At 39.9% G+C, this 25,741-nt stretch overlaps 2 protein-coding genes across 3 annotated transcripts; one reads left to right on the forward strand and one right to left on the reverse strand.

Annotated features, from left to right (window-relative positions):
• Positions 1 to 1,546: 1,546 nt before the first annotated feature.
• LOC141727282 (uncharacterized) lies at positions 1,547 to 7,071 on the reverse strand. Of its 2 annotated transcripts, none has more exons than XR_012578309.1 (2): positions 6,623 to 7,071; positions 1,547 to 4,862 (listed from the first exon to the last, which is right to left on the reverse strand). XR_012578309.1 is itself a non-coding variant. In XM_074533678.1 (2 exons), the coding sequence occupies exon 1, from the start codon at positions 6,783 to 6,785 to the stop codon at positions 5,922 to 5,924; it is 864 nt and encodes a 287-aa protein (XP_074389779.1). In that variant the 5' UTR covers positions 6,786 to 7,023; the 3' UTR covers positions 1,547 to 4,862; positions 4,966 to 5,921. The 2 variants fall into 2 exon arrangements, 1 of the variants encoding a protein (XP_074389779.1); XM_074533678.1 differs by having other exon boundaries at positions 4,966 to 7,023.
• Positions 5,898 to 25,518, forward strand: SUB1 (SUB1 regulator of transcription). The gene is made up of 5 exons (XM_074533680.1): positions 5,898 to 6,028; positions 7,981 to 8,053; positions 9,520 to 9,639; positions 18,853 to 18,961; positions 21,710 to 25,518. Exons 2-5 carry the CDS (start codon positions 7,982 to 7,984, stop codon positions 21,787 to 21,789), a joined length of 381 nt encoding a protein of 126 aa, XP_074389781.1. The 5' UTR covers positions 5,898 to 6,028; position 7,981; the 3' UTR covers positions 21,790 to 25,518.
• Positions 25,519 to 25,741: the final 223 nt, after the last annotated feature.

Below are 25,741 nucleotides of genomic sequence, written 5' to 3' on the forward strand. Positions count from 1 at the left end.
TATAAGCATCTATACATACACACAGACATTCACATACCTTTTATCACTGCATCATTAAACCTATTTTTTTGCAAAGTAGGTAGTCTGTCATTGCTATTCATATGAGATGAACTTCATAGAATGATGGAATCAGACTGGCTGTGGTTGGAAGGGACTTTAAAGATCATCTGATTCCAACTCCCCTGCCATAGACAGGAACGCTTTTCACTAGTCGTGGTTCCTCAGAGCCCCATCCCACCTGCCCTGAGCTTTGTCACGGATGAGGCACCTACACCTTCTCTGGGCAACCTTTGCGAGTTCATCATCGCCGTCACAGTAAAGATGTGTTCTTCCCAGTATCTGAGCTAAACCTACTCCCTTTTCAGTTTGAAGCCATTCCCCCTTGTCCTGTTACTCCAGGCTCTTGTAAACAGCCTCTCTCCATTGTTTCTGTAGCCTCCCTTTGGGTGCTGGAAGGCCCCATTCAGCCTTCCCTTCTCCATGCTGAACAAACCCAATTCACCCAATTCACTCAACCTTTCCTCAGAGGAGTGGTGCTCCAATTTCTCTCATCAACTCTGTGATGCTCCTGTGGATTCTCTCCACAGATGTATATAAAAATGATTAATATATACTTCTATTGATATGTATACTATATTATAATGTTCCAAATAAACTTGGAATATTTATGCTTTTTTAAACTTTCTCTCCATGAAAAACAAACAGAAAAAAAAAAAAAAAAACAACAAAAACCCCAAGGCTTTCTTACTCACCGCTGAGATTTTTGACTTAGGTTTCATAACTTTTTTTCATCCAAGTAGTTTCTAGTAGTTAAAATTCAAATACTACACCCTTTATGTTGTGATTTCAGCCCTGCATATTTCTGAGCATAAGCTCCCATCTGGTAGCCCAATTCAGCTGCAATTTCAGAAGTTTCAAATTACTTTCCTGTGTGAATTTTGCATTTTGAGTGCATACATAACTTTAAAAAGACTGTAACATAGTTTATGAGAAGTCATACTTTTTAAACGTGACAAAAAAAAATAAAATTGAAACCAGAAGTTTCCTTTCTCCTTGGGAAAAAAGCTCCAAACCACTAGTATTATACAGGTCTTTCCCTGAGCAGTTTCCTAATAAGAACCTGATGCTTCCTGGTGACTTTGTGAACCATTACATAACATCTATTTATGCTACTACTAGCTTGAAGGATCAGATTCGTGGTCTATACTTAAAAACCTCAGTGGATTATAAAACAAGATTCTATCTCATTAAGACATGTATCAGATTGCTTCAAAATAAAACAGTAATAAATTCAGATTAGATTCTTAAGGGCATTTTGACCTTTACTGAGTTCTATATCTTTAACTGGAAGGATAATCCATGGAGTGATAAAGTGCTAGTTGTGGCACAGGGAGAAAGACAGAAAAGCTTTAGTGAAACATGGAAAAGGTATTTTTTAAATAGGAAAAAGAAACTTCTCTATCCCCAGTCCTAATAAGATTACAGAAGAACAGCCAAGAAGTTCCAGAATGAAAACATATGCTGGAACACGAATCTTTAATTTGGAATTATATACAGCAGATACTCTATCTGTGTAAAGTTCAAAGCATCTAAAAATATCACAGACAAAAATGGCAAGCAAGCTGGCATTCAGGAAAACACATTTTTGAGCTTCATTTCAACCGTTTAAGGGGAGATTGCCACAATTCGGTGAGAAGAAGAAAGCAATACAATAACAAGCATCATCAATCCTACTATTTTACTTTAATATCCCAACATGCATGTGATAATGTTTCTGCTGCTGCCACAGGACTGCAAAATTGCGACCGAACACAGTGGGTAAAACTAAATAACTAAATGTTTTTAATTCTCAAGGTTTGCAAGATTAGGTAAGATTTCTTGGAGGCAACCTTCCAGTTTATGTAAAAGCAGGCTCTCAGCCAGCCTTTGCGTGCCCACCAGAGGGCAGGGCCACTCAGCAGAAGGTGAAAGCTTTCCAACACAGCGCAGACCATGTTAACAAAAGCTGCTTTTATTTCCTGAAAAGGTAATTTAATACTTAGTGCTCTCTTTGTAAATGCTCTAGATAGAAAGAGATTTACAATCAGCATACGGAGACCAGTGCTATCTTCTCACCTGGAAATTATTTCAGATAGCCAGAAAGACAAGACATTGTCCAGCTTATCAACCTTCGTATTGTACAGTGAAATTACATTTTTTAAAGTAGTAAAGCCCCCACATTTTTCAATTATTAAAACAAAAAACTGTTACTTTTAACAACAGGGTTTAGACATTGCACAGTGACCATAACAACAGACCTATTAAACTATTGATGGAAGTTATTACTGTTTAGTTTACTAAATTGCAACATAAAAAAATTCCGACTTTCCAAGCATAACAGAAAGTTATGCAAGTATTGATGCAAACTCAAATTACACGATACAAATGAGAAATTAACTAGTTCCAGTTCTACAAACAAAACCACTGTGTGGTAGCATCCCTTACTCTTTCCTTCTTGACACTTTAATAAAACTACTGCCCATATTATAAGCTAACCTTATAATCTCCCTTTCACGGCAGATTTCTTCTTCCACCTTTTAAACTAGTAAACAGAAACACCAAAGCTTTAAAAGCTGCCCCACTTAAGGTTTGCCCCAAAATGCTTTTCCTGCTAGCTCTACTATTTCTAACTAGAGGAGTCATCCTTTGCAGTTAGTAATTGCTATGTGATCAGAAGCACTAATGTGTATTTTTCAGCATTCCCATTCAAATCTGCATGCTGAAATCTGTTACTGAAGAAAAAACAAATGCTTCAACATTCTTCTCTGCCGAAGACATGTGGGATATGAAATGAGGCAATCAGGCAGTAACTAGAAGAATTTAAGCCCTTTTAAGGCAGCTACAGAAGGAAAGTGTCTGATGAAGAAACAAACCCATTACAAAAGTCTATTTTAAGAGCTCAGAAAGTGAACTATACCCCTTGGGGGGATAGATGACTCACTCAGAAGGTAACAGCAGAGATTTACCTTGGAAAAATTATGGCTCCTTTTCCACTGTTCTAAAGACAGCATTTTTTCTTAGTAGCTTATTTCTTCTTTTTTAAATACAATAAAATATAGTGAAGGTAATTTACCAGAAGCTCAAACTGCTGCTACACTCAATAACCAGAATATTTCTCAAAGAAATGTATCATTCTTGAAAAGCAGAACATGAAATCCCAGTTGCAGCAAACCTTCCCTTCCTCTTACTGACCTGCTATTTAGGAATTCAGCTATAAAAATAAACTTGATGCTTGCTTTGGAGGAAATACTCCTCCAAAGAGAGGAGAGAGAAATTAACTCATTAAGAGCCAGCAGAAAATGTTTCTTTTAGTCAGTTTGATTTATGTAAAGACTGAAAGAATTGATTAGAAGTGCATAAAGAATTGTTGATTTGAATAAACAATTCCTTGATGATTTGATAAAAATTTGGGCATTCTTTGTGTACAAAGTGTTGATCTGTAAAAAGGCAAAGCATATATGGATTATAAACACCTAAACTCTCATTATGCCTCTAACATGAAAAATTAGTGTAAATTTGTTGAAAAGAGTAACTATGTTTTTTTTACAACTGAATAGTCCTTATTTTGATATGATCTTGTTGTTGGAGTTAAACTTTAAGTGTTACATTTTATCTGTTCATCTTCCACAATTACATGGCTTGACAAACCAGGTATTGCTGCAGTGATGATAATTACTATATTGCCTGCATTTCATTTACTGTGCTTTGACCCCTGTTTGTATAAACAACTGCATTTTTGTCTTCCAAAGGTCAGAGATGTAGTGAGAATTGTATCTTTTTCTCTTCATTTTGTGGTCTACATGACACTGACACTGTGAAACTGCAAGTTAGCAAGGATTATTTAGATGAGTACGCTTCCTGTTTCTGGTATTTCCTTCCTGTTTTCCTGCTATTAAAGGGAAGAAGTGAAAGCCACTTCTCTCAGCATAAACCAGTTTACTTCATGATGAGGGCTCTAAGGACTTCATAGATTCCCTCTGAAAACCTTTGTCCACCTCCTTTAAGTACTTTTTCAGAAACACTGCTTAGAACTTGCAGCTGCTCATGCTGATTTTGGACGATTATTCCCTCTAGAAACACGTTGTTTGCCTTTCTGGCCCATATTAATAAACAGAGATCTTTGCAGTTAAAACAAAAAAAAAGTCAAAGACTTTTGTTTTTCAATACTTTATTAGTAGAGGTTTGTTATTGGAATTATGAAGGCTGATAAGCTACTACCTCACTCAGCCTGTATCAATTTTATCTGGAAGCTAGGACTGGGATTATAGTCCATTTCCTATTTTATATAGTTTGCTTGCACTTTTTACAAAAATCTTGTACTCCTGTGGTAGCAAAAGCGTTAAGTCTAGAGTTAGTAAGAATGAGGAAAAGACTTAACTGGTACTGGGTGTCTGAAGAATTGTCATTACTTGCAACACATGACCCATTGCTGCAAACAGTGATCAGCAAATAGGAGCAAGCTGTGTTAGTTTTATGTGAATCATGACCGTATTTTAATGTTAGCAATAGCATTAAATTCATTATATTCTGTATACATTCATAGAATTACATTAATCATAAACTGAAACATTACATTCATCATAAACTCAACAGGTAACAGAGAAGACAACATGAAGCCACTTCGTGTTCTGACAGCATGCCTGGTCCATCGCAATCTGCAAAGGCTGCTAAATGTCTCCTTTTACAAAGCTGAGGACAGAGGGCCCTTTCTTCAGGTTCCTCCCGTCTCGGTGTGTCTCAGAAGCAGAACTCGTCTAGGTGAACTCAGCCCTGTCAAGCCCTCCTCAGCAGGGCGCTCGGGATGCATAAACCGTTTGAACATGCTACAGAAAAAAAAACCAACATTGTCAGCACGTTTTCAAGGCTATTTGCTTGGACAACTTTTAAAATGTAGGTGTTTTAAAGAGGCGCTGAGACTGCTTTAACCTTCTATCCGCGGTGCTCCAGCTCCCGAGCAGGTGCCCTCAGCGGCAGAGCCCCGCGGTAAGAGAAGGAAAACCGGGGCACCAGTGGCAGAAGGCGGATCCGGTGGCAGAAGGCGAAGCATCAGGAGGGAAACTATCAGGAGGGGAAGCATCAGGAGGGGCTGCCGAGCGGCGCCCCAGGTGCGGCGGGGCCGTGGTTTCGCTATGCAAAGCCACCCACTGCAGCCGCACCCCGCCTCACGCCGCTGCCCGGGCGGCTCCGAGCGGCATCGAGGAACGGCTGCAGAGCGTGAAAAAACCCTGCTATTTATGAATTAGTGTAGGAGTTTTTTTCTGCCTTGGGAAGACTGAGGGGATACTTCAGGAAACGACAGAATCAAGTTGGAAAAAACCTTGGAGACAACCGAGTCCAACTTGTGACTCAATACCACCACGTCAACCAGACCATGGCACCAAGTGCCATTTCCAGTCTTTCCTTAAACATCTCCAGGGACAATGACTCCACCACCTCTCTGGGCAGCCCCTTCCAATGGCTAATCGTTTCTGTGAAGAAATTCTTCCTAATGCCCATGGCAGTCTCTAGCTCCCTCACGAGGGGAAGTGGAGAGGCAGGTACCGATCTCTTTACCCTCATGGCCAGCAACAGCGAGTCAGAGGAGGTTCAGGATGGATACCAGGAGGTTTTTCACTCAAAAGATGGTAGGGCACTAAAACAGTCTCCCCAGAGAGGCAGTCACAGCACCAAGAAGCGTTCGGACAACGCTCTCAGGCACAGAGTATGACTCTTGGAGTGTCCTGTGCAGGGCCAGGAGCTCGAGTCGATGTCTTCTGTGAGTCTCTACAAACTCGGAACTTTCTGTGATCCTGTAAAATCTCCTTTCCAGCACCACGATCCCTTTCCCGCCCCTCAGGGGAGGCGGGAACGAGCGACCACGGGGACAAAGGGCCGCGTCCCCTTTAAAGCCGCCCCCCGCCGCCCCACGTGAGCGCCCCGGGGCGGGCGTTATCAGCCGCGTCAGTTCCGCTTGTGTCGCGCTGCGGTGGAGCCACGCGCGGAGCAGGACGTGAGTGCTGGGTCCCCTCGCGCGCCCCCGCCACGCCGCCATTTTCTCTTGCGCGCCCCTTCCCACGACCCCCGCTACCGTCGCCACCGCCGCGGCACTTCCCGGCCCGATCGGGACAGCCGCGGACCGGTGGCCGCAAGGCGAGGCTTCCCCTTGTTCCTCGAGTGCCCGCGGTGCCCAGCGGGGGGGATACCCTGCTGTGGAGCGGGAGGAGCGAGCCGCCGCTGCTGAGGGGGAGCTGCCATGTTGTGGGGCACAGAGTCTGATAGAGGGATAAGATGGCGCCCGGCCGCGCTCCCCCCGGCGCCGGGGGCCGGGGGTAGACCCAGCCCGCCGGCGACCCCGTGCCCGCTAGTTTCCGTGCTGTTCTTCTCACCCACTCAACCGCGGGTAACCCGCAGTCCCTTCGCTGCTGCCCTGCCCCGGGAAGAACTGGACGTTCTCGCCCGCCCACCCCCTGGCCCCCCACCCTTGTTCGGGTCTCGACTCTTATCTTCGGGGGGCGACACGAGCCGTTGAAAAGAGGAATAGGGGAGGAAAATGGCGGCTGGGATCCGCCTACCTGGAGTTCCCGATTCGTCTTCCTTTCCTTACCTTTCCCTGGTTTCCTTTGGTTTGGCTCATCCCGTCCCCCTCGCCGGCGCTGCGGTGTCTCCTCAGGCTCGGCCTCTCCTGGGGAGCACCCAACACCCCACATCCCTTTTTCCTCCACTTTCCACCCACACCTTCCTCCATATTGTCCCTTTCTCCGTCCCATGCGGACCCCGGGGTCATCCCCCGAAACATCGTTTGGCTCGCCGACTCAGTGTCATCCGTTTGCTTATTTTCACATTGTCCCATTCCAGCGCTCCTCTGCCTCCATCCTAGAGCGTGGCTTGTGTGCTTCCTCACACCTTGTATCCTGTGCAGTGCTGCAGCTTCCGTCCTTGTGCTACAAGTTATTGCCACAGGTCTTGCCCTGCTTTAGAACTACGTTGATCCATTAGCATTATTTGGACTCCGGTTTGGTTGTTTAGTTTTGTTGGTGTTTTTGGTTTTTTTTTTTCTTTTCATTTGCATATGTGGGGGTTTTATTTCACTGCCCGTTTCACTGTTACTCCTTTTTTCTTTCCTGAGATACTCTGTAATGCTATCTTGGCCTTTCCTAGCCGATGTTTGTGTTGTACAGTTTCAGGGATGCTTAATTTTACTCTAAAAGACCAAATGAGCGGTATTTTTGTTTCAAAGTTTCTAGCAGCAGGGACGATGTGTAACCGCTATACCTAACCACATGTTTGCATACTACCGTGACGTGCAAGGACACCTGGCAGCACGCATTCAAGGAATGCTGAATGTCCGCTTGTCTGGCGAATTAATAGTCTCCAGTGACTGATGTGTTGAAGTTGCAGTGAAAATATTAATTGCAGTGCTGTAGCTCTTTACAGCTGAGGTGTATTTCAGACTGTTACATTATAGGTGGGAGCTCAAGCGTCACGTGTGTGACAATTGTGCTGCATGTTGCCTGCAAATCCAACTGGGTGAAATGCCTGTGACATAATGTACATACTCCTAGAGTGTTAATAATTCACGTTTGTGGATGTAATAGAAAGGATTCAGCTGGAGGGCACTATTGTATTGTGTGTTTTACATTGTGGGTTTTGTCATGTGCAGGGATATATGAAAATCGTGAAAAATCATTCTCCTGTAGACAGCTCAGAAGCCAAACCACTGCATTTAATGTGCTCTAAATGTGTTTTAATGCAGTTGCAGCAAAAAAAGGAAAAGATACAAGAGGGAAGAGTGCTTGATATTGCATCTGCAGTGCATATTTAAATCTTAAATGAAAGGACAGGAAAATCTTTAGAAGGGCTTGAAGAAGATGAGCCAGTACAAACAGGTTTGAAGATTGCTTTCCAGCCGAAGTGGAATGTCATTCCTTACATAGTGTTTTCATGTTATTTTTCTTTTCCCAGAATGCCTAAATCAAAGGAACTTGTATCTTCAAGCTCATCTGCCAGTGATTCAGATAGTGAAGTTGACAAAAAGGTGAACAATACATACAATTCATTACTGTATTAACTCTTTTGTTTCAGGCTTGGGTTAAGGAATTAGGTGAACATTGTGCTGCAACAAGCATGTCGTTCTGTATAATTTATCAGACACTTTAAGAAACTTTCTCTCCCACTCACTTATCTCAACAACTGCAACAGCAAAAACCAAACAATCCACCTTCCAAGTGTGGGTGGATTGCATAATTTTTTCCCTGAAGAAAAGTTTTTTTTTCAGTTGCACTTTGTTTTCTTCATGCCATTCCATATGATAATTGCAAATTCCCTGTGATTCTTTGCTGCTTTGTGGCAAGCTTCTGAACACTTCTGTATCAACTGCTTTGGTGGGAAGAATTTGAACTTGAGAACATGCCTACAGCCACCCTCTGCCATTTTAATATATGAATTACTTCTCCATGACAAAAATCTGCACTTGCCCTGGCCTCCTTGTGTCACTTGCTTACTTGTTTGCATGGGTTTTTTTCTCTGCTTTATTTTCTTTTATTTGCTGTTACACCATCTGCTAGTTTCTCACTCAGAAGCTGAGCCAACCTGAGTGTCTTTGAGTGGATAAATTTTAAGATGATTGTTGTAAATGTATAAATCAAATGTTTCCGTTTAATTTAAATATTTATTTAAGTTAGAAGTTTGTGCGGATGTATCAGTCATGTTGAACAAAAGCAAAATGACTGTAGAAATCAAAGTGATTTAGAAAAAAAACAGTTAATTTATCTTTTTAAAGAAATGATAGGTGGTAACACAGACACGAGGTGTTTTAATGTAGTACAGTACATCCAGAGATCTGGTCTCCTATTTTTACATGAGTAGAAATAGTAACTTTGTAGCTTCTTTGTGTAATCTGATTTACAGGTGATATGGTCTGAATGCTTTAAAATGTCGCATAATTTATCATGCTGTGGGCAACGGTTAGATGCTTAGTAAAAAAACTGGTCTCTGGTAGATGTGGTTTCCAGATTTTTTATTGTCTTATTAGTTATCTTAATAAATAATTTTTCTGGATTATTTACTATCTTATCTAGGTGTTCTTGTGTTCTTTTTTTGGTGGTTTTTTTTTTTTTTGGAGGCGTTGCAAGCTATGCTGTTCTATACTTTTTGTTCCATTTAGGGGAGAAGAGGGTGCCATTTCCATCAGACTTAATTTTTTTATTAAAACTATTGAACTGACTGTGTTACTGTGCAAAAAGAGAAGGATTTTTGAAATGTATTTTGATGTGATTAAATTATTTTCAAAGCCAAAGTGTTACTTCACTGAGAACAGAATCAGGCTCATTTTGAAGTCTTTAAATTCCAGCCTAAATGTACAGTCTTGAATTCCTGTCTTCACAGCAAGAAGGTGATGAAGTGCATTGCTTGGTAGTAGGCTGTGATATACAGTGTAAACTTATCTATAGCATACAGAGTGATTGTGGCTCATGCTTTTCTTTTTTTTTGTTTTACTCCAAGGCAAAGCGGAAAAAGCAAGTAACTCCAGAAAAGACTGTAAAGAAACAAAAGACTGGTGAAAGTTCAAAAGGTGCAGCTTCTTCTAAGCAAAGCAGTAACAGAGATGAGAATATGTTTCAGGTAAAATTGATGACTCATAGAGCCTGGTTAAGGTAACATGTTACATCATATGCTGTATAAATTTTACGAGGTGATCTGAACTTTCTGACAGTGTAGTGCTTGGCCTCCTGGAATCCTTGGCTGAAGGGGATTAGGAGGCTGGGGTTCACATGAGGTGCTCAGAAAAGCCTGGTCTGGTTTCAACAAGAGTAAAAGAATCTGCGTTGTATCAATTGATCTAATTCTCATGACTTTGCTCCTGGTATCTGTGGGTAGTCATTTTGTCAGTAAATACAGCACTTGCTATCAGTATACTTGAAATATTAGATCAGGTTTTTCTCTACATGGAAATATTTTTTTAATTAGGGCTCTTGAAAAATATGTTCTTGGAAACCAAAATGTGGACTCTTCGTTCCTATTTAACTAGGTCAAGGGCAGCTTGGCCTCCTGTGTTATTACAGCATCTTGGAATAAGTTTTGTTTGTTCCTTTATGTTATGATGTAGGATCTTATCACTGAACATCCATGAAGATAGTAACTTGTGGTATTGCCTGTTTTTAAGATTGGATGAATGTCTCTTTTTCAGCAGAAAGATGCATTTGTTAATTCAGGGTATTGCAGTTCCCAGGGCTAGCCAAGGCAGTAGCAGTGTGTGCTGAGGGTTGATACACAGCATGGAATTAGCTGTTTTGGGGATGTGGATCAAGATCTATTAAAGGTCTCTGACTAGCTGGCTGGAAAGGAACTGAAATTCTTGGGCCTTTGAGTCTCAAGTTTGTGAAAGGGTATGGGAAAGGTGCCTAGTGAGATGACTGAAGCACAGAGTAATGTAAATGAAATGGTTCTGGGCTGTAGCAGTGTGAAGTAGTACAGGGGAAGAAAAGTCTGTTCTAGAGAGAAGACCTGCTTAACTGATACTGCCATGCAGAGCAGTTATTTTTAATGTCCAAGTTCTTACTTTCTCAGTTATGTTTAGAAGGGAAGAAGTTTAGAACTTTGCTTGAAGGCTGTGTCTGGACTTCTGTATTGAAGGAAGTGTATAATATTTTTAGTTCTGCTTGGACATGCTTTGAACCCTGTAGGAAAAATGAAATAGTGAATTTTACAACTTAGTAAGTGAACTGCAAGTAGAACTCTAAAGAATTGTGTATAAACTTAAAGCTATGTTTGTAGTAAGTTTAGAAATTCTAGTTGCTATGGTTGTCATATGTTCAGAAATTCCAGCCTTGGAGAAAACTTAAAAATTTTTAGTGCCCCTGATGCAAAAATGCGCCCAGATCCTTTCAAATAAAAGCGAAAGTATGCATGATCTGGTTTCTTGAAACCTCTTCGACCTAAGATAATAAAAAGTTACTAAAAACAGACAGTGGAGGATTCACATTACTCTGACAAGAACAAGGTTCTGCTGGTGTCGAGTAGAACACAGATCTTAAAATATCACCTTGACCTGAAATACCAGCATTACCCAGTCTGTGCCTGCCTTTGAAGTAATCAACAATAAAATATTTTGTAGACTACTCATTGTGTTGTGGTGAAGCATTGTCAGTTTTTGTAGTCTACATAAACTTCTGTGCAGTAACTAACATGCAGATGTTAAACTATAGAAGTAAAACTACAGTGGGTCTGAGGATACTCCCCCTTCTTCCCCCCCCTATCCAGGAGGGCATGCTTGTTAATTTTTTAGATCTAGTTTTGTTTGTTCTAGGCGTCTTAATGATACTAGAAACCTTTCTGGAGAGCTTCTTTCTCAAGGCAGTAAAATGATCTCTGATGTGGAAGTGACTTTGCAGTATAGCTTTACCAGAGGGGCTTAAGCTGATGGAAATCGGGCTGTAAAGCATTCATAGGATAGTCACAAGTTCTGTGGTGTCCATATTGTGTGTGGGAGTGGCTGCAAATGATGTGAAACCAAGAGTCTTCTTGTTCTATACCCTCAGGCTGTGTTCTTGAAGCACACAGATTCCCTTAATATAGAGCTCATTGTGACTTCTGTAGTTTTCATAAATATGTACATTTACATTTTTGTTGAAATTGTTGGTGTAATTTTTTTTTGCAAGTACTTACAAACATGGTTTTAATGTAAGGAGAAGACAATTTGTTCAGTGTAAGAGACAAGGTGTATTCTATGTATTTGCATGCCTTTGTTTTATTAGATTTTATAGGGTACCTGATATACTCTGGAACTTGATGAAGGATTTGTGTGCTGTTAGGATGCAGAAATTTATGTTACTCCCATGTGTGGTGTATTACTGGAGGCCCTAAGGACAGGCATAATTTGTGTTAACATGGAAGGGTTTAGCCTTGCTGCATTAGATTCCTGTCTGTGGCTTCAAGCCAACCTGAGCTCTGCACCATGTGCTTTGGTTAGTTTGACTAATCCTATCATCTACCTATGCCTGATTTGGAGAAGGTTTGTCAGGATTCATTAATGGCTACCCAGAGCAGAGCCACATGGCATGATCATGCATTTAACTGAAATTGTTATTTCAGTAGTTGTCTCTGTGTTTTCTGTCCACTTCCCAACCCCTTTTTTTTGTTATTTTTTTGAGTTTTCACCATACTTGGGCTTTGACTTTTGAGGCATAAGTTCTTTGATTTTTCCAGTATAATCTCCCAGTGTCCTTATCATAGACTCCTGAAAGAAGGTAAACATAGAAATTTATGATGCTCTGAAACTGTTACTGGTTTAGGACACTAATTACGAAACTTAGGTGGTCACCGATGCATTTCACAATTTGCTTTGCTGCAGATGTCACTGTTCACAGGACTCCTGTGTTCCTTACATATGGTTATTGGCTAGGGCAGAGGATTTTTTGCTGTTTATGCTTGCTCTGTGGGTGTATAGCTTAATCCAGAGAAAGAGAAATTAAGAAAAAAGATGAAGAAGGTGCTTCTGAAACGCACAGAGGAAGTCTGTTGCATATCTCCGAAAGGAACAGAGATACATTCAGTGCTTTTTATTCTAAGAAACAGAAACCAGGAAATAATGGTTTTAATGTTTTCTTATTTATTTAAGTCAGTAGAATAATATAATCTAAGGATCTGTGCTATTTAATAAAAAGTATATGAACTTCTCTGTGATGCTTGAACTGCACTAAATACTTGGTTATAAATCATGATAACTGTCTTGGTTTCTCTTTGTGTTCGGGTCACTTCAGACACTTCAGCCCAGGAATCTCCTTCCTGGCCAGAGGAGGAGCAGCCGTGCTCTCAGGGGACAGTGAGGATGGGGTAGGATTAGTATTCAATGTGCCTCTCTCCAGATCATCAAATCTCACTATTTTCAGACAGCTGATATTTCTGGGAAAGTCTGGTCTCTTCTTCATTTTTCTTCAGCTTCAGCTGGCAGCAGTTTTGACTCCATTATTGTGGAGAGCCTGGTTCAAGAACGATAGGTGCCTTAAAGAAATATAGAAGCCTGATGTAAAAGCAGCCTTTCCCAGGCTTGATCCTGTAAATAATTAGGTTCTCAGCTACCTTCTATATAAACAACAAGATTCTCAGACCGTTCTGTCCTTGGCTGCTACTGGGAACAGACAGTCAATCTGGGAATAGATATGAAGGTTTTGAGAACCTTTCATATTATGGTGGGAACACTGATCTTGGTTTCAGTAAACTAACTTCAGGTATTGTAAACAAAAGGAGGAGCTTAAGTTTTCTCTACAGCTTGTCAGGAGCTCAGATTTTGCAATATGCATGAACTTAATTGACACGGTTATAAAAAGTGACTGATTGATGAATAAACCGGAGTCAGATGCGAAAAAACAACTAAGGTGGTCGCTCCCTCACTTCGACACATTATCTTTTAATCATCCGGCTTCTAATTTCTTTTATTACACAGTAATTTGCAACAACAAAAGAGGGAGAATTCTTTTTTTCCCTGCCTGTATTTTTTTTAAATTTAGCTTATGTTCTCTGCAGCACTATGCATTTTCTTTGTTTGAATAGTGCACAGTTTGGATAGTTGGGATAGATGTGACATTTCCAGCTGGAGCCTCTTGTCTCCAAAGTGTGGCTGATGACACTCATGAATCTTTCAGACCTGCACAGACCTCTGTGAGTGCTGCCAGCCACTAGATGTCAGCATTATTTTAAAAATAAACAGCTGTGCTACCTATTGCCATTCCTGCTTAAAATGTGCTGATGTGAAGTTGATGAGACTTGGTGACCAGTGCCTAGAGGCTACAGGCTTACATATTTATGAAATGCTCAGTGACACCTGTGTGGCTCGCAGCATACCAGGGTGAATCTTAGTAATTACTTCCCACATTTTTAGACATTGTGAAAAAGACACCAGTACCTTCTAAAATGGGTGAGAACAAAGATTTCATAATGAGACTTCTGAAGTTCAATTGTGCTTGCATTCAAGTGTGAGTCTTTCAATGGGAGTGAGTGAGGCAGCTCCCTGTCAGAAAAAAATCTTTTACACCATGGAGCCCCCATGGAAGGGCTGAAGAACTTCTGTGTGCACATTAGGGCTGCCCCCACATTTGGGGGGAAGCTGGCTAAACTGATTTAGTGACTCACTGGTGGTAGGCAAGATTTACAGATTTTTTTATATTCTCTCCATTGCTCTTCAAGTGGCTAATTTGATAGAAAATAAGCCAACAGGAACAAGCAAGTAGCTTTCTTTTGGGAAGATGATCCCTCTCTCATCACACGAGTGCCTGTGTCAGCCCAAGGGTGAGACTGTGCAGCTGGGGGCAAGATTAAAGAAAGGCAGAGGGACAGCCCTGTGACAAATGTGAGTCATCAGGTTTTCTCCTATTTTCTATTTGCATTCTTTGCTTGGGAGGCACAATATCTACCTGTCCTGTAGACTCAATTTCCATCCTCGTGCTCCTTTTGCTTTGACAGCTATTCCTTCCTATTTCCTGGGTAGAGCTTGAGTGTTCTCTGCAGTTCTCTGTGCCAATTTTCCTGTCCTCAAGAGAGGACTAATCCATTGTTTTACTAATCCATCTCTTCCCATTCACATCACTCTTAAACATTTCCTTTTTCTCTATTTCCCACAGTAAGTAATTTGTAGAAGTGCAGTTAACTCTTTCTCCATTTCAAGCCTTGTATTGTTGCTTCAATGTAGTTTTTTGTGCAGTCATTGGGTTTGTCTTGGCAGATCTCTTTATCCATCTTGACATTAGGAGTTTGAGAGGAGTTAAGAGTTGGCTGGAACAAATGGCAGAGGGCCTGCAACTGTAAATCCAATAGGACAAGGGCTCTCTGGTGAAGAGCTGAATAAAATGTCAGTGCTTAACAGCTAATAAAGAATAACATGATAATAGCTCATTTCAGGCTCTGCTTCGTGTCAGCATTGAAACTACATCTGCTGACTCACAAAGGACATATAAATTCACGTTCTCATCCTTTTTGGTGTGTTCTGTGGTTCCCATGCTGCATGGTTACTATGCAGTGCATAATTTTAGGCGCTTTATAACATTTTTGGTTTTCTGTAGGCTTTTGAACATTTCTTCTAGGTATAGGTCTTGCTGAATTCCTATTTTATCTCTTACTATTATTCACTTGGGATAAATCACACTTGACTTTCTGGAGGAGGAAAAGAAGTTACCCCCCATGGGTTATGGATCTCTTTGTCTCAAATGTGTCTGATATGAGGAGGTTTTGAGTTGTGATTGAATTCTATACTCCCTGAAGTTCTTGCATGTTTGCAAAATTGTTATGTTTGCTAGAATGCAGTAAATACCAGACGTAAACTTTATTCTGAGTTGGGAAATTCATATCCCCCTGGAACTAAATGCTTTATTTCCCACAGGTTTGGACTGCATTATATTGGCGCCATTCATGTCACTCCACTGAAAATTGTGTCAGCATTCTCATTATAAGTTGTTTTTCAGAGGTTATAGCTTGGACATAAAAATTTGCTTCCACTTAAAAACTTGGTCTTAGCCCAAGAAGTAATTAAAAAACCACCAGCATTTTCTTTCAATATGACTTGTGTTATTTTGGGAAGAGAAGAGAGAATAAAAAAACTAACACTGAAAAATGGCAAAGTGTGGGTTACAATTTGTTCAACTTTGACCAACTAAATGATGGAAAAAATCAGAATTTGTCAATCTTGTTAAGCTGTAAAACACTTCAAGATCTTTTTAGTTTTATCATTTTGTTAGGTGGAAAGGTGGAGAATATGAATATGCATGAAGGAATGAATCTACCCTGCATGGAGGGTGAGCAGGTACTTTCCCTTCAGCATTTTTCCAAAGCTGAGAGTGCCCATCCTGAACTTAAACATCATGAGCTCTGAACTTTAAATCCTGCCAGTCTGGAAGTCCCACTGTCCCTGACTTTGTTAAATCACTTATATGTCTCAGAAGTTATGGTGAATAACACCTTTCTTTGGGGGGCAGGATTGCATAGAACCAAGGAATGGTAAAAGCAGCTACTCCATTTTTTGTGGTAGGTGCATGTGGACCATGTTCCTGGGCACAGCAAATTGACAGAAGGGAGTTGGGATGCCCCAGGTGGGGCCTCTCTTTGGGTGAATTGTGGTCCTGTTTGTTTGTAGGGTCTCAAAGTACCTCTGTTTGGTGAGTGATAAATGGTTGTCATGGTTTAACTGCAGCCAGCAGCCAAGCCCCAGGCAGCCACTTGCTCACACCCCCATCAGTGGGACTGGGAGAGAACTGGAAGGGTAAAAGCTGGAAAACTCAAGGGTTGGGATGAAGGCAGTTTAATAGAGAAAGCAGAAGCCACACAGGCAAGCAAAACAAAACAAGGAGTTAATTCATCCCTTCCCATGGGCAGGCAGGAGTTCAGCCATCTCCAGGAGAGCAGTGCCCACCACATCTAGGTGTCACTTGGGAAGACAAATGTCATCATGGCCAGCATGCCCCCTTCCCTCCTCTTCCCTCCCCTTTCTACCCTGAAGGTGATGTCCCACGGTCTGGAATGTGCCTTTGGTCAGTCGGGGTCACCTTTCCCGGCTGTGTCTGCTCCCACTCTCCCGAGCACTCCCGGCCAGCGTGGCAGGGGAGAAGCAGAAGAGGCTTTGGCTCTGTGTGAGCTCTGCTCAGCAGCAACTGAAACATCTCTGTGTTAGCATCACTGGGCTCAGCACAAAGCCAAAACGCAGCCACACATCAGCCAGTGTGAAGAAAACGAATTCCTCTCAGTACAGCAACTCTTAGAATGCTGCTCTGGTTATAGAGACAGAAAAATACCTTCAATCACTGGAATTACTCTTAACTTTATCGGCAGGTGCATGAAAATAAGAAATATTCAGAAATTAACCTGTATCAGAATTGCAGGTAGCTAAGTATCAAGGAACATTAATTTACTTAATTAACGAGTTAAGTCTAAATTTTGTTTGAGTGTAGATGTTTGGAACTGTACTTTGGAAGCCGGCTTAATAATTTTAGTAGTGCCAGCTTTTGCATAGAATTCAACTAAATATCTGAAATTCATTTGGAACATTAATCTGAAATCTTGATGTGATGTGAAGTCTAACTTAATTTCAGCATTTACATAGAGAAATGCTTTTATCTAAGATAGACTTCATGACTGAGAGTGAACTTGGCGTTATTGCCCCTCACCTTACTGTAGTTGAAGTAAGACAGAATCTTATCCTTGAAAATGATATTCTAAACCCTTCTACTGTACTTGCAGCTGTAATCTGCTATGTTGAATTAGATTTTATTTTTTGTAACAAATCTGAGAAGGCACTAATATTCTTCAGTAGCCATGGAAAAAAAGGGTGCTGCAGAATGCTACTGGTTGAAGCTGTTCCTGGAGGTGACCTTAAAAGTTACTGGAGCATTAAAGGGTAAAACTTAGAAATGTTGTAGGCTATTTTCTATTCCTATTCTTTGCCAGGAATGCAGGTGGACTTGGGCATGGTAGCAGATTTGGTCTGAAAGAGCTAAGCTGCCATAACATTACAGGAATTTTAAATCTGTATTGTAACTACATACATTGAAAATACTGTCTTATGAACAGTAATGTCTTATTAATTTTAAAGGATGCTTTGAAGTAGAAGTGCTTCAGAATTACATTATCTTAATTATTCTAAAATGAATTTAGATGTTGTATAGTATCTGCAGAAAAAGAAAAATTCATGTAAGCAAAGATAAAGTATTCATGTTTGTATCTATTTTGTGAAATGAGAGGATATGACTTAAACATCTGTGAATTTTTGTAGTTGGTTGGAGAGTTCTTCAGTCTTACAGGTCAAACTTAATTCTAGTGGTTTTGGGCCAGAAGTGTAGGGCCCATCCTTAAATTGTATCAAAATGCAACATGGAGAGATAAAGGAAGTTGAAATTGAAAGTTAGTGTTTTACCAGGAAGGAATGCTTTATTTTAAAATTGTGTACTTTAGAATCTGTTCTTTTGTTATATAAAATGTATCCAGAAGATATATGCAGAATAAAAAGGATTTCTTAGAATTGCAAGAAGTTTTACTTGATTATGTTTTAATTATATATATTCTGGTTCTCAGATTTATGTTGTACTTGGATTTTATCTGAATAGATAGATTTTTATCATGTTTGGGAAGATATTGAATAAGCCGAAATTCAGAATGTATTGCATAGTTGGTAGTATGATTCTTCCCCAGCTTCTCCCCCCCCCCCCCCCCCCCCGAAAAAAAGAGGTACTCATGTAATTTAGTTGTGACACTGATTTGAAAATTATGGAATTCTTAAGTCCAAGTTCCAAAATTTCATACTGTGCTACACACTGGTAAACTTAAAAGATTTGACTGTTCTTTTGAAGAGCTGGTGGTACAGTAGGCGCCCATGAAGACTTGGGAGTGGGTGTGGGACAGTTGGTGGCTAATTTTCATTTCCATCTGTATTTACTGTGTTAAAAGGGGGGAAGGTATCACATGTGAATATCTTAATTTGCTTTCTGAACTTGTGGAATGGACTAAAAGTTAGATTTGGGAGTATTGCTCCCTTTGTCCTTTTTTGTTTAGAACTTTTGCAAAGGAAATGATTTTTTTCAGAAAACAATAAATTCACGACTTGCTAGAAACAAGTATGTAAAGAATACATGTATTTCTATTCTAGGAGAGCTGCTTTTGCTTTGAGCATTGCCTGCTCAACCAGTTTTAAGTCGTTACTTATTAGCCTACTGACTACTCTGAATTAAGCATTTAATCTAGTTGTTTCTGTGGCATCTAAAATAAGCTGCAGTGTGACATGTCAGAGTCTAATGCTGCTGGGGAAAGTGAATGCTCTAATATGTAAAATACCTAATAGACCCTTGTATGTTTTGACAGATTGGCAAAATGAGGTATGTCAGTGTTCGAGATTTTAAAGGGAAAGTCTTAATTGATATTAGAGAATACTGGATGGATCAAGAAGGTGAAATGAAGCCTGGCAGAAAAGGTATTGTTCTGCTTCATGTTACTTTGTATTGAAACATGGTCTGCACTTTGCAGTAGAATTTCCTATATAATATTTTTCTCCTTTGTTGGTGCATTATACTTACTGAGTATTATTTTCACTTTCTTATGATTTGTATTTTCACAAAGGATTAGTTTTATCTGTAGGTTATGGATAAAATCTTAAGTGAGTCTGTTCTCCTAAAGAGATCCTCCATGATTTATGGAAAGCAAGATGTCAAATACAAGCAAATTTGGTAGGGGAGTTATAAACATATTTACACCATTGCCATATTTCTTCTCCCCCCACCCCAAGTGATTAACTTAATGAACTGAATTTCCTCTTATGGTTGGATTTCTTTTTTCAGAATTAGCTGAAAACATTTAATCATTTTCATAAGATTTTAAATTTTATTAAACCAACCATGTCCTTCAGCTTCTACTAAATTTTAGATTAAAATAACCTAAACATTTAATGTGACTAATTATTAAAAATTGTTAAAAAATGTTTTAGTAGAAGGAGAAATATCTCAAGTGGCCCAAGTTTGTAATCTGTAGCACAGCACAAGCCATAGTACTTCTAGTTGCCACTTGTACTGTTGCTTTTCATGGCAAGGCTTCACTGTGTACCATTTTCAGAACTTCCACATCTCAAAATGAGGATTGTAGGGCAGTTGGCAGTGCTGGTGCTCTGCTTAATGTTATATTGCTTCTCTTTGAAAAGCCTACTTTTTATCCATTTTCATACAGCATCAATGAAAGGTAAGTATGAAATGTTCTGCCCTGGGGATTCACAGAATGACAGAGTGGTTTGAGTTGGAAGGAACCTTGGAGATCATCTCATTCAACCCCACTCCCTGCTATGGGCAGGAACACCTTCCCCTAGACCAGGTTGCTCAGAACTTCATCCAGCCTGGCCTTGAGCACTTCCAGGCATGGGTCATCCACATTTTCTGGGCAACCTGTGCCAGTGCATCGTCACACTCAGAGTACAGAATTTCTTCCTAATACCCACTCTAAGTCTATCCACTTCCATTCCACCCACCCCCATTCCTCCCTGTCCTGTCACTACATGCTGTTGCAAAAAGTCCTTCCCCAGCCTTGTGTACTGGCAGGCTGCTAAGCTTGAAGAAATCTAATGTACAATCACTGTAAGGTTTGTTACATTCTTCTGGTGTATTCAGTAGCAACTCAGTAAGCAGTCATTTAGAAAATTTGAGAAGCATTTTCAACATTGCTTAAATAACCACTGAGAATAGGTTTGCATTAATAGCCATACTGGTGCTCTGCAGGAAAATTGCTAGTTTTGGATTTGTTGCTAGTTAACGGAAAAGGTTACTTCTAAGGACTTCATGTTCTGTGTTTCAAGGTAGAATTCAATAGTATGTGCACTTGGAATGGCAAACAACAGGATTTGATGGGTGGGCCAAGTGACAAAAATGAGAGGATGTAGATAGAAGTGTTCATCAATGCAGCAGGAGTCTGAATTTTGTTATGATAAAAATAATCTGATACAATATGTGAGTCTAATGTTTCCTTGATGCACTCATAAGCTGCTTATCTATCTATCTGTCTGTCTGTCTATCCTGAAACCAGTGTAAGCAGTCAAAATTTTGTAATAGAACAAAAATAAACCCAGCAGTTTAAATTACTGTCAGTGTCTTAAATAGCAGGTCTGAATTTTGTTTGGTTCATCTGGTCTGTGATTGAGCGACATCTTCATGATGTTTAATCCCCTGATAATGGTTAGCACACCTGACCTGTTTTCAGATGAAACCTGCCCTCCAAAGACTGGTGGAAGACTGCTTAGGGAAGCCCCATGTACACAACTTGCTGTTTTAAATTGTGATGGTGCTCTGATAAGACAGTGATGGAAAAGAAAAGGCTATGTGCTCCAAAAATGGAATTCAAAGTTTCAGCTGTTTTCAGGTCCTGCTCTACCTTCAGGCAGAAAGCAATGAAGGAAAGCTATCACTGGGAGAGGAGGGTAGGAATAATTAGTTGGAAGAGCTTGACAGGAAAAAAAGAGAGATGACTGGGAGCCCTGGGAGCCTGCACTTTCCAAAGAGTGGTTCTAGAAATTTTTGGGTAAGAATGAGTAGACCAAAGCACAAATGAAACATCTGCTTGAGGGGAAGATGAGATCAAATTTAGAACTGAAATAATGGTTTGTGGAGTACTGAATGATTATTGGTTGAGTGTCACTAGAAGCTGTAGAGAACTTGAAGTAAAAAGTAACTTAGGTGTTGGTTTGTGAGTGTTAGGGAGTGGTAGAGAGGGTGTCTCTCCAAAAGGCTCCTTACAGCACCTGCTATTTGTAGTAGTTTAAGAAACAAAAAGGGGAATTCCCCCTCAGAATTACAGTAATGGAAAAGTGCACAGCAGACCTGTCTGCATAGGTACAGCTTTTAAGAGCCAACAGGAATAGAAATTATTTCCTTCTCACCCAGGACATTTGTACTGCCTTCTGTCAAGGCCAAAGTTGTGTTTCACTTCTTGTTTTTACCTAGTACTTGTACAATTATGTTGCACACATTTTTCTTTGTAAACTTGTCTAGAAATGACCTGAAGTTCAGTTGAAGCTTTGGAAGTGAGTAGTTTCAGTTTGTAACTAAGATGGTTGTTGAAGTAACTCAAGTATTAATAGTATAACAGAGGCTTAGTGTATGAAAACAGCCTTTACAATAATTGCACAAGATCTTGCATCACAATTTTCTTTCTGTCTTAAGTGTTTATTTTTAATGCTTTTCAGGTATTTCTTTAAATCCAGAACAGTGGAACCAGCTGAAGGAACAGATTTCTGATATTGATGATGCAGTAAGAAAACTCTAAAGATAGAGCCATACAAAAACTTATATCATTTAGTTGTATTAAGCAGTCTTTTTACATTGGCTTTAGTTTTCTAAAATATTGTTTTCCAAGCTATTGTATATTTGGATAGCAAAACAATTTGTAAGATGAATACTTTTCTTATGTGCATTAAAAGTGTATTCTGAGTGAGGATATTTGTGTATACTTTGCTAAAAGGAATTGTGTTGCTTTCACCTCATGGTGTAAAATAAACAAATTAAGTAATATGTAAAGCATACTTGTTTATGGCCTTTCGATTCAAGGAGTTTGCTGATAAGGCCACCTAATAGCTTTAGCAGTTGTTTTAATTTCAGTTTAGTTTACAGTAAATATTCATGTGTTTTATGAGGGGATTTCTTGAGATATCTCAAGTTCACTTTTTCTTTTACTCAATTTTCTTTGGTATTGCCCTACAGCTGTCTGCTTTAAGACTTGATACAAACAGTGAATACTTGGAAAAACATATTTTTTGTAGATAATTTTCAATACTGTGTTTGCTAATTTACCCTATTTATGTTAAGGGTCTTGATGTTATGTTAAGGGTTAAGATGTTAACAGTCTTGAATATATAGCTTGTTTTGCATTACTTGCATGAAGCATTATGCTAAACAATAACACTTGAACACAAAACACATGCTCTCTCTTCCCATTTTTCTAAAGCTTGGTTGACCTACAAAATGCAAGTAGCCTTTTTTCTGGACTTTGGATGTGAAACGTTAACTTCTATACCTCAGAGTAAGACAGTATCTAAAGGCTCCAAATGTGGTTATTAGTTAGAACACTCTTCCAGGTTTGCATTAAATTCATTCTGGAACACATAATCAGTTATGGAAAAGGAATGGTTAACCTGTCTGTAGGGTTTTCATTCATTTGAAAGTATTGCATAAACAATGATGCTTAAATTAGACTGTAACACAGGTTAAGCAATCAAACAGGATTAAAACTGCTGCAGCCAAAATGTCGTTCTGTCTGTCATGTTTCTGCCTCCTGCACGCTCTGCCCAGGCCTCGGGGTGCTCCCTGTGGCTCCTGTGTGCAGGGCTGGTTGATCTCTCTGCGGAAGGCGCTTAGTGAGCCCAGGGGGATTACCCGGTACACAGCACACCATGACCCAGCAAGCCTGGCTGGTCAGCCCCAGTACCCTGGACAGAAAAGCCTCTGGGAGCATCTCACTGCTTTCATCCTCTCCTGCTGCCATCAGCGCTGTGCCCTCCTGCACCGGGGGAAGGGACCGGTGTGTTAGGGGGTGTCTAAGGGGGTTCCCTGCTACCTCAGCCTGTATTTATAATTTACAACAAGGAGTTTGCGGGTTTTAGTTCTTTTAGCCTTTCTCCCCAGGTGGCCAGCAGGCTGTCCGGGGCTGTGCTGTCACCTGATGCAAACTCACCCCTTGCTGGCACGTCCCGCATCCGGTCCCCACGGGACAGCGGTGCCACCCTCCATGGATGTGACAATATTTCGGCTTCTGGAGGTTGCTATTTTTGCCCGGCGGTGACGGCGAGGTTGGCCCCGCTCCCGCCTGTGCTGTTCCTTCAGAGGACAAACTGCCATTTTTCATTTCCGTGGATAAACCAATATGCAGCTCCTCTTGACTGGCTGACAGAGTGTGTTTCCCTTCCTGAGTCTCAGCAGCATGATCACGGCCTGCATCTGAAATACCACTCTCTCTGTTACTGAGCCCTGAAAATCAACAGCCTGCACTTCAGCAATTCTAGCCTCAGCCTCTGCCACTGGAGGTGGAAAAGGTTCTGTGGAGCTGTGTGTCATGGAAGCTCTGTTACACAAGAGGCTGCCCAGGAGGAAGGGCTTATGGGTGATGCTGAGTCCCTAACAACAGAAGGGAGGACGGAGAATGTGATGGAAAACTTGGAGATGTGAGTGGCACACCAGGGTGGAAGTTGACGGTGCAAGATGAAAGTTTGCTGGCACAAAATAACTACAGTGAAGAAATGGAAGCAGAATTGGAGGAGTTAGTTTTCTGACATAATTAAGCAAAGCAAGAAGATAAAACAGCTTTATGAAAAAGAAGATTTAAAAACTGGTGAATGTCCAACTTAATTAGTTTATGTGTAATTTTCCCATTTGATGATAACAGAGTCTCTAAATTTTGTATAGATAAGCAAGATTTACTGTTTGTTTAGTTAAAGAACATTTTGATATATTTGTTTTATATTGCAGACATGATTGTAAGTGCCATATGCTGTTTATGTGCTGCAGAGTTCATAATTCAATGCAAATCGGTATTAAAGGCTGAGGAAAAGAGACTTCATCAAATTAAGTGCATGTTGTTTAATTTAAATATGTCACATATCTTCAACTGCTTTTTAACTTACCCACTGTTGATATATTACAAATAAAATTTCAATCTGTTTTTGTATAGCTCAAGAAATCTTACGTTTTTAAGAACTGGTTGAGGGTGAATAAAAGGGTGAGGAGATGTTTGTGATAGCAGATGTGGTTTTGGGCACAGCATTCTTTTTTGAGTGACTCTTAACAACATATAGGGCTATTTGCACCAAATAGAATAAATATGAAATAGCTGCTAAAATTTCACAGATGAGTGAAATAAATTGCTTCAGATCCCTATAGACAGGTTCTAGGTGGTTTTTATTGTAATATATATATAATGTGATTTTGTTACTTTAAGTCTAAAATTTTGCAACCAGATTTCATGCATTTTACCTCAGAACTTTGAAGTGGCTACTTAAAAGTGCATATAGTTATATTAGAGGGAAGATTGTCCTCACTTTGATTACTGTGCTAATAGGTCAATTGTGTTCTGGAAGATGGGAAATTAAAATCATTCATCTGGGGAGATTGAGTGAAAAGGTTTATTATAGCGATTAGTTTTCATGTGGAAGTTGATGGTAGAGGTATTCAAAGAAATTAGTACTTGTTAACCACAAAGTTATTAGTAGATATCAAGAGACAAGTCAGTTTCACAAATGAACTCAAAATGGGATGACTTGATCTGTCTTGTAAGATGGTAATATGCAAGTAACCTCTATAAAAGTGTGACACATTCAGTATTATTTGGAAATAAATGCTAATGAATTGTCATGTAATCATCTGTAGCTTCTCTTAATTTGAGAAGAAAATTAAAATCTTTTCTGGCTAAAGATTATTTTTTGCAGACAGTGTTAGCTAGGGTGTGTGTTGAAGTATCCATGGAAGAAAATTGTGCATGTATGACGAGGCTGTCTAATGCAAGATAAAAGCACTGCTCCCTTCCCATTTAGGTGATGAGAGATACATTTGATTCTTAGTGTTTATGCAGGGCATATTAGCAATATGTTTTATAAATAAGGCCTACTATGGAGCTTAGGGGAAAAAACACATCACAGAACTGCCAAAGTACTGTATATGTGATAATCAAACTGTCATGTATCATGTTGCTCGTATGTATAGATGTTCATATTGAAAATAAACAAATGCAGTACTAACTTTGGTATTTCTTCTAAAGAAGATGGCCCTGGTTATGTATGTATGTGATCTGTTAGCAAAAACAGTTGATGATTGTAATTCTGGTAACTCAAATGTCTTATTGTTAGTCATGTGGAATGTTTCATGTTTTGCTCTAGTGTCCAATGCAAAGAGGCCACTGGAAATAGAGCCCTTCAACTGTAATTACCTTAATGTTAAATAAAAAATGGTTAAATGGCATATGTGTAATAACAATTTGAACACTTGGAAATAAAAAGACTTCTGTTGACATAGTGTTATTTTTAATAGAATTTTAGCTGCACTATAATGTTACGGTACTTGCTGTTTCTTGCAGCTGTTGTAATTTGGAAATTTGGAAACTTCATTATCTTATATTTGGTCTGTGTTTGCAGGTAGGAAACTGATTGTGTAGCCCAGAGGGATAGAAATTTTTCACTAGGGTATGAAAAACAGCTGTCATGTAAATACAGAAGCAGCAGATACAAACACAT

This window comes from Zonotrichia albicollis, chromosome Z, assembly GCF_047830755.1.
Source record: "Zonotrichia albicollis isolate bZonAlb1 chromosome Z, bZonAlb1.hap1, whole genome shotgun sequence".
NCBI classification, from domain to species: Eukaryota; Metazoa; Chordata; class Aves; order Passeriformes; family Passerellidae; genus Zonotrichia; species Zonotrichia albicollis.

Excerpts from the sequence above, each read along its gene's own strand:
- LOC141727282 (XM_074533678.1), bottom strand. The coding sequence starts at position 6,785 with ATGGGACGGAGAAAGGGACAATATGGAGGAAGGTGTGGGTGGAAAGTG.
- SUB1 (XM_074533680.1), top strand. The coding sequence starts at position 7,982 with ATGCCTAAATCAAAGGAACTTGTATCTTCAAGCTCATCTGCCAGTGAT. Across the intron at positions 8,054-9,519 it reads ATAGTGAAGTTGACAAAAAG|GCAAAGCGGAAAAAGCAAGT; the intron begins GTGAACAATACA and ends TTTTACTCCAAG. Across the intron at positions 9,640-18,852 it reads GAGATGAGAATATGTTTCAG|ATTGGCAAAATGAGGTATGT; the intron begins GTAAAATTGATG and ends ATGTTTTGACAG.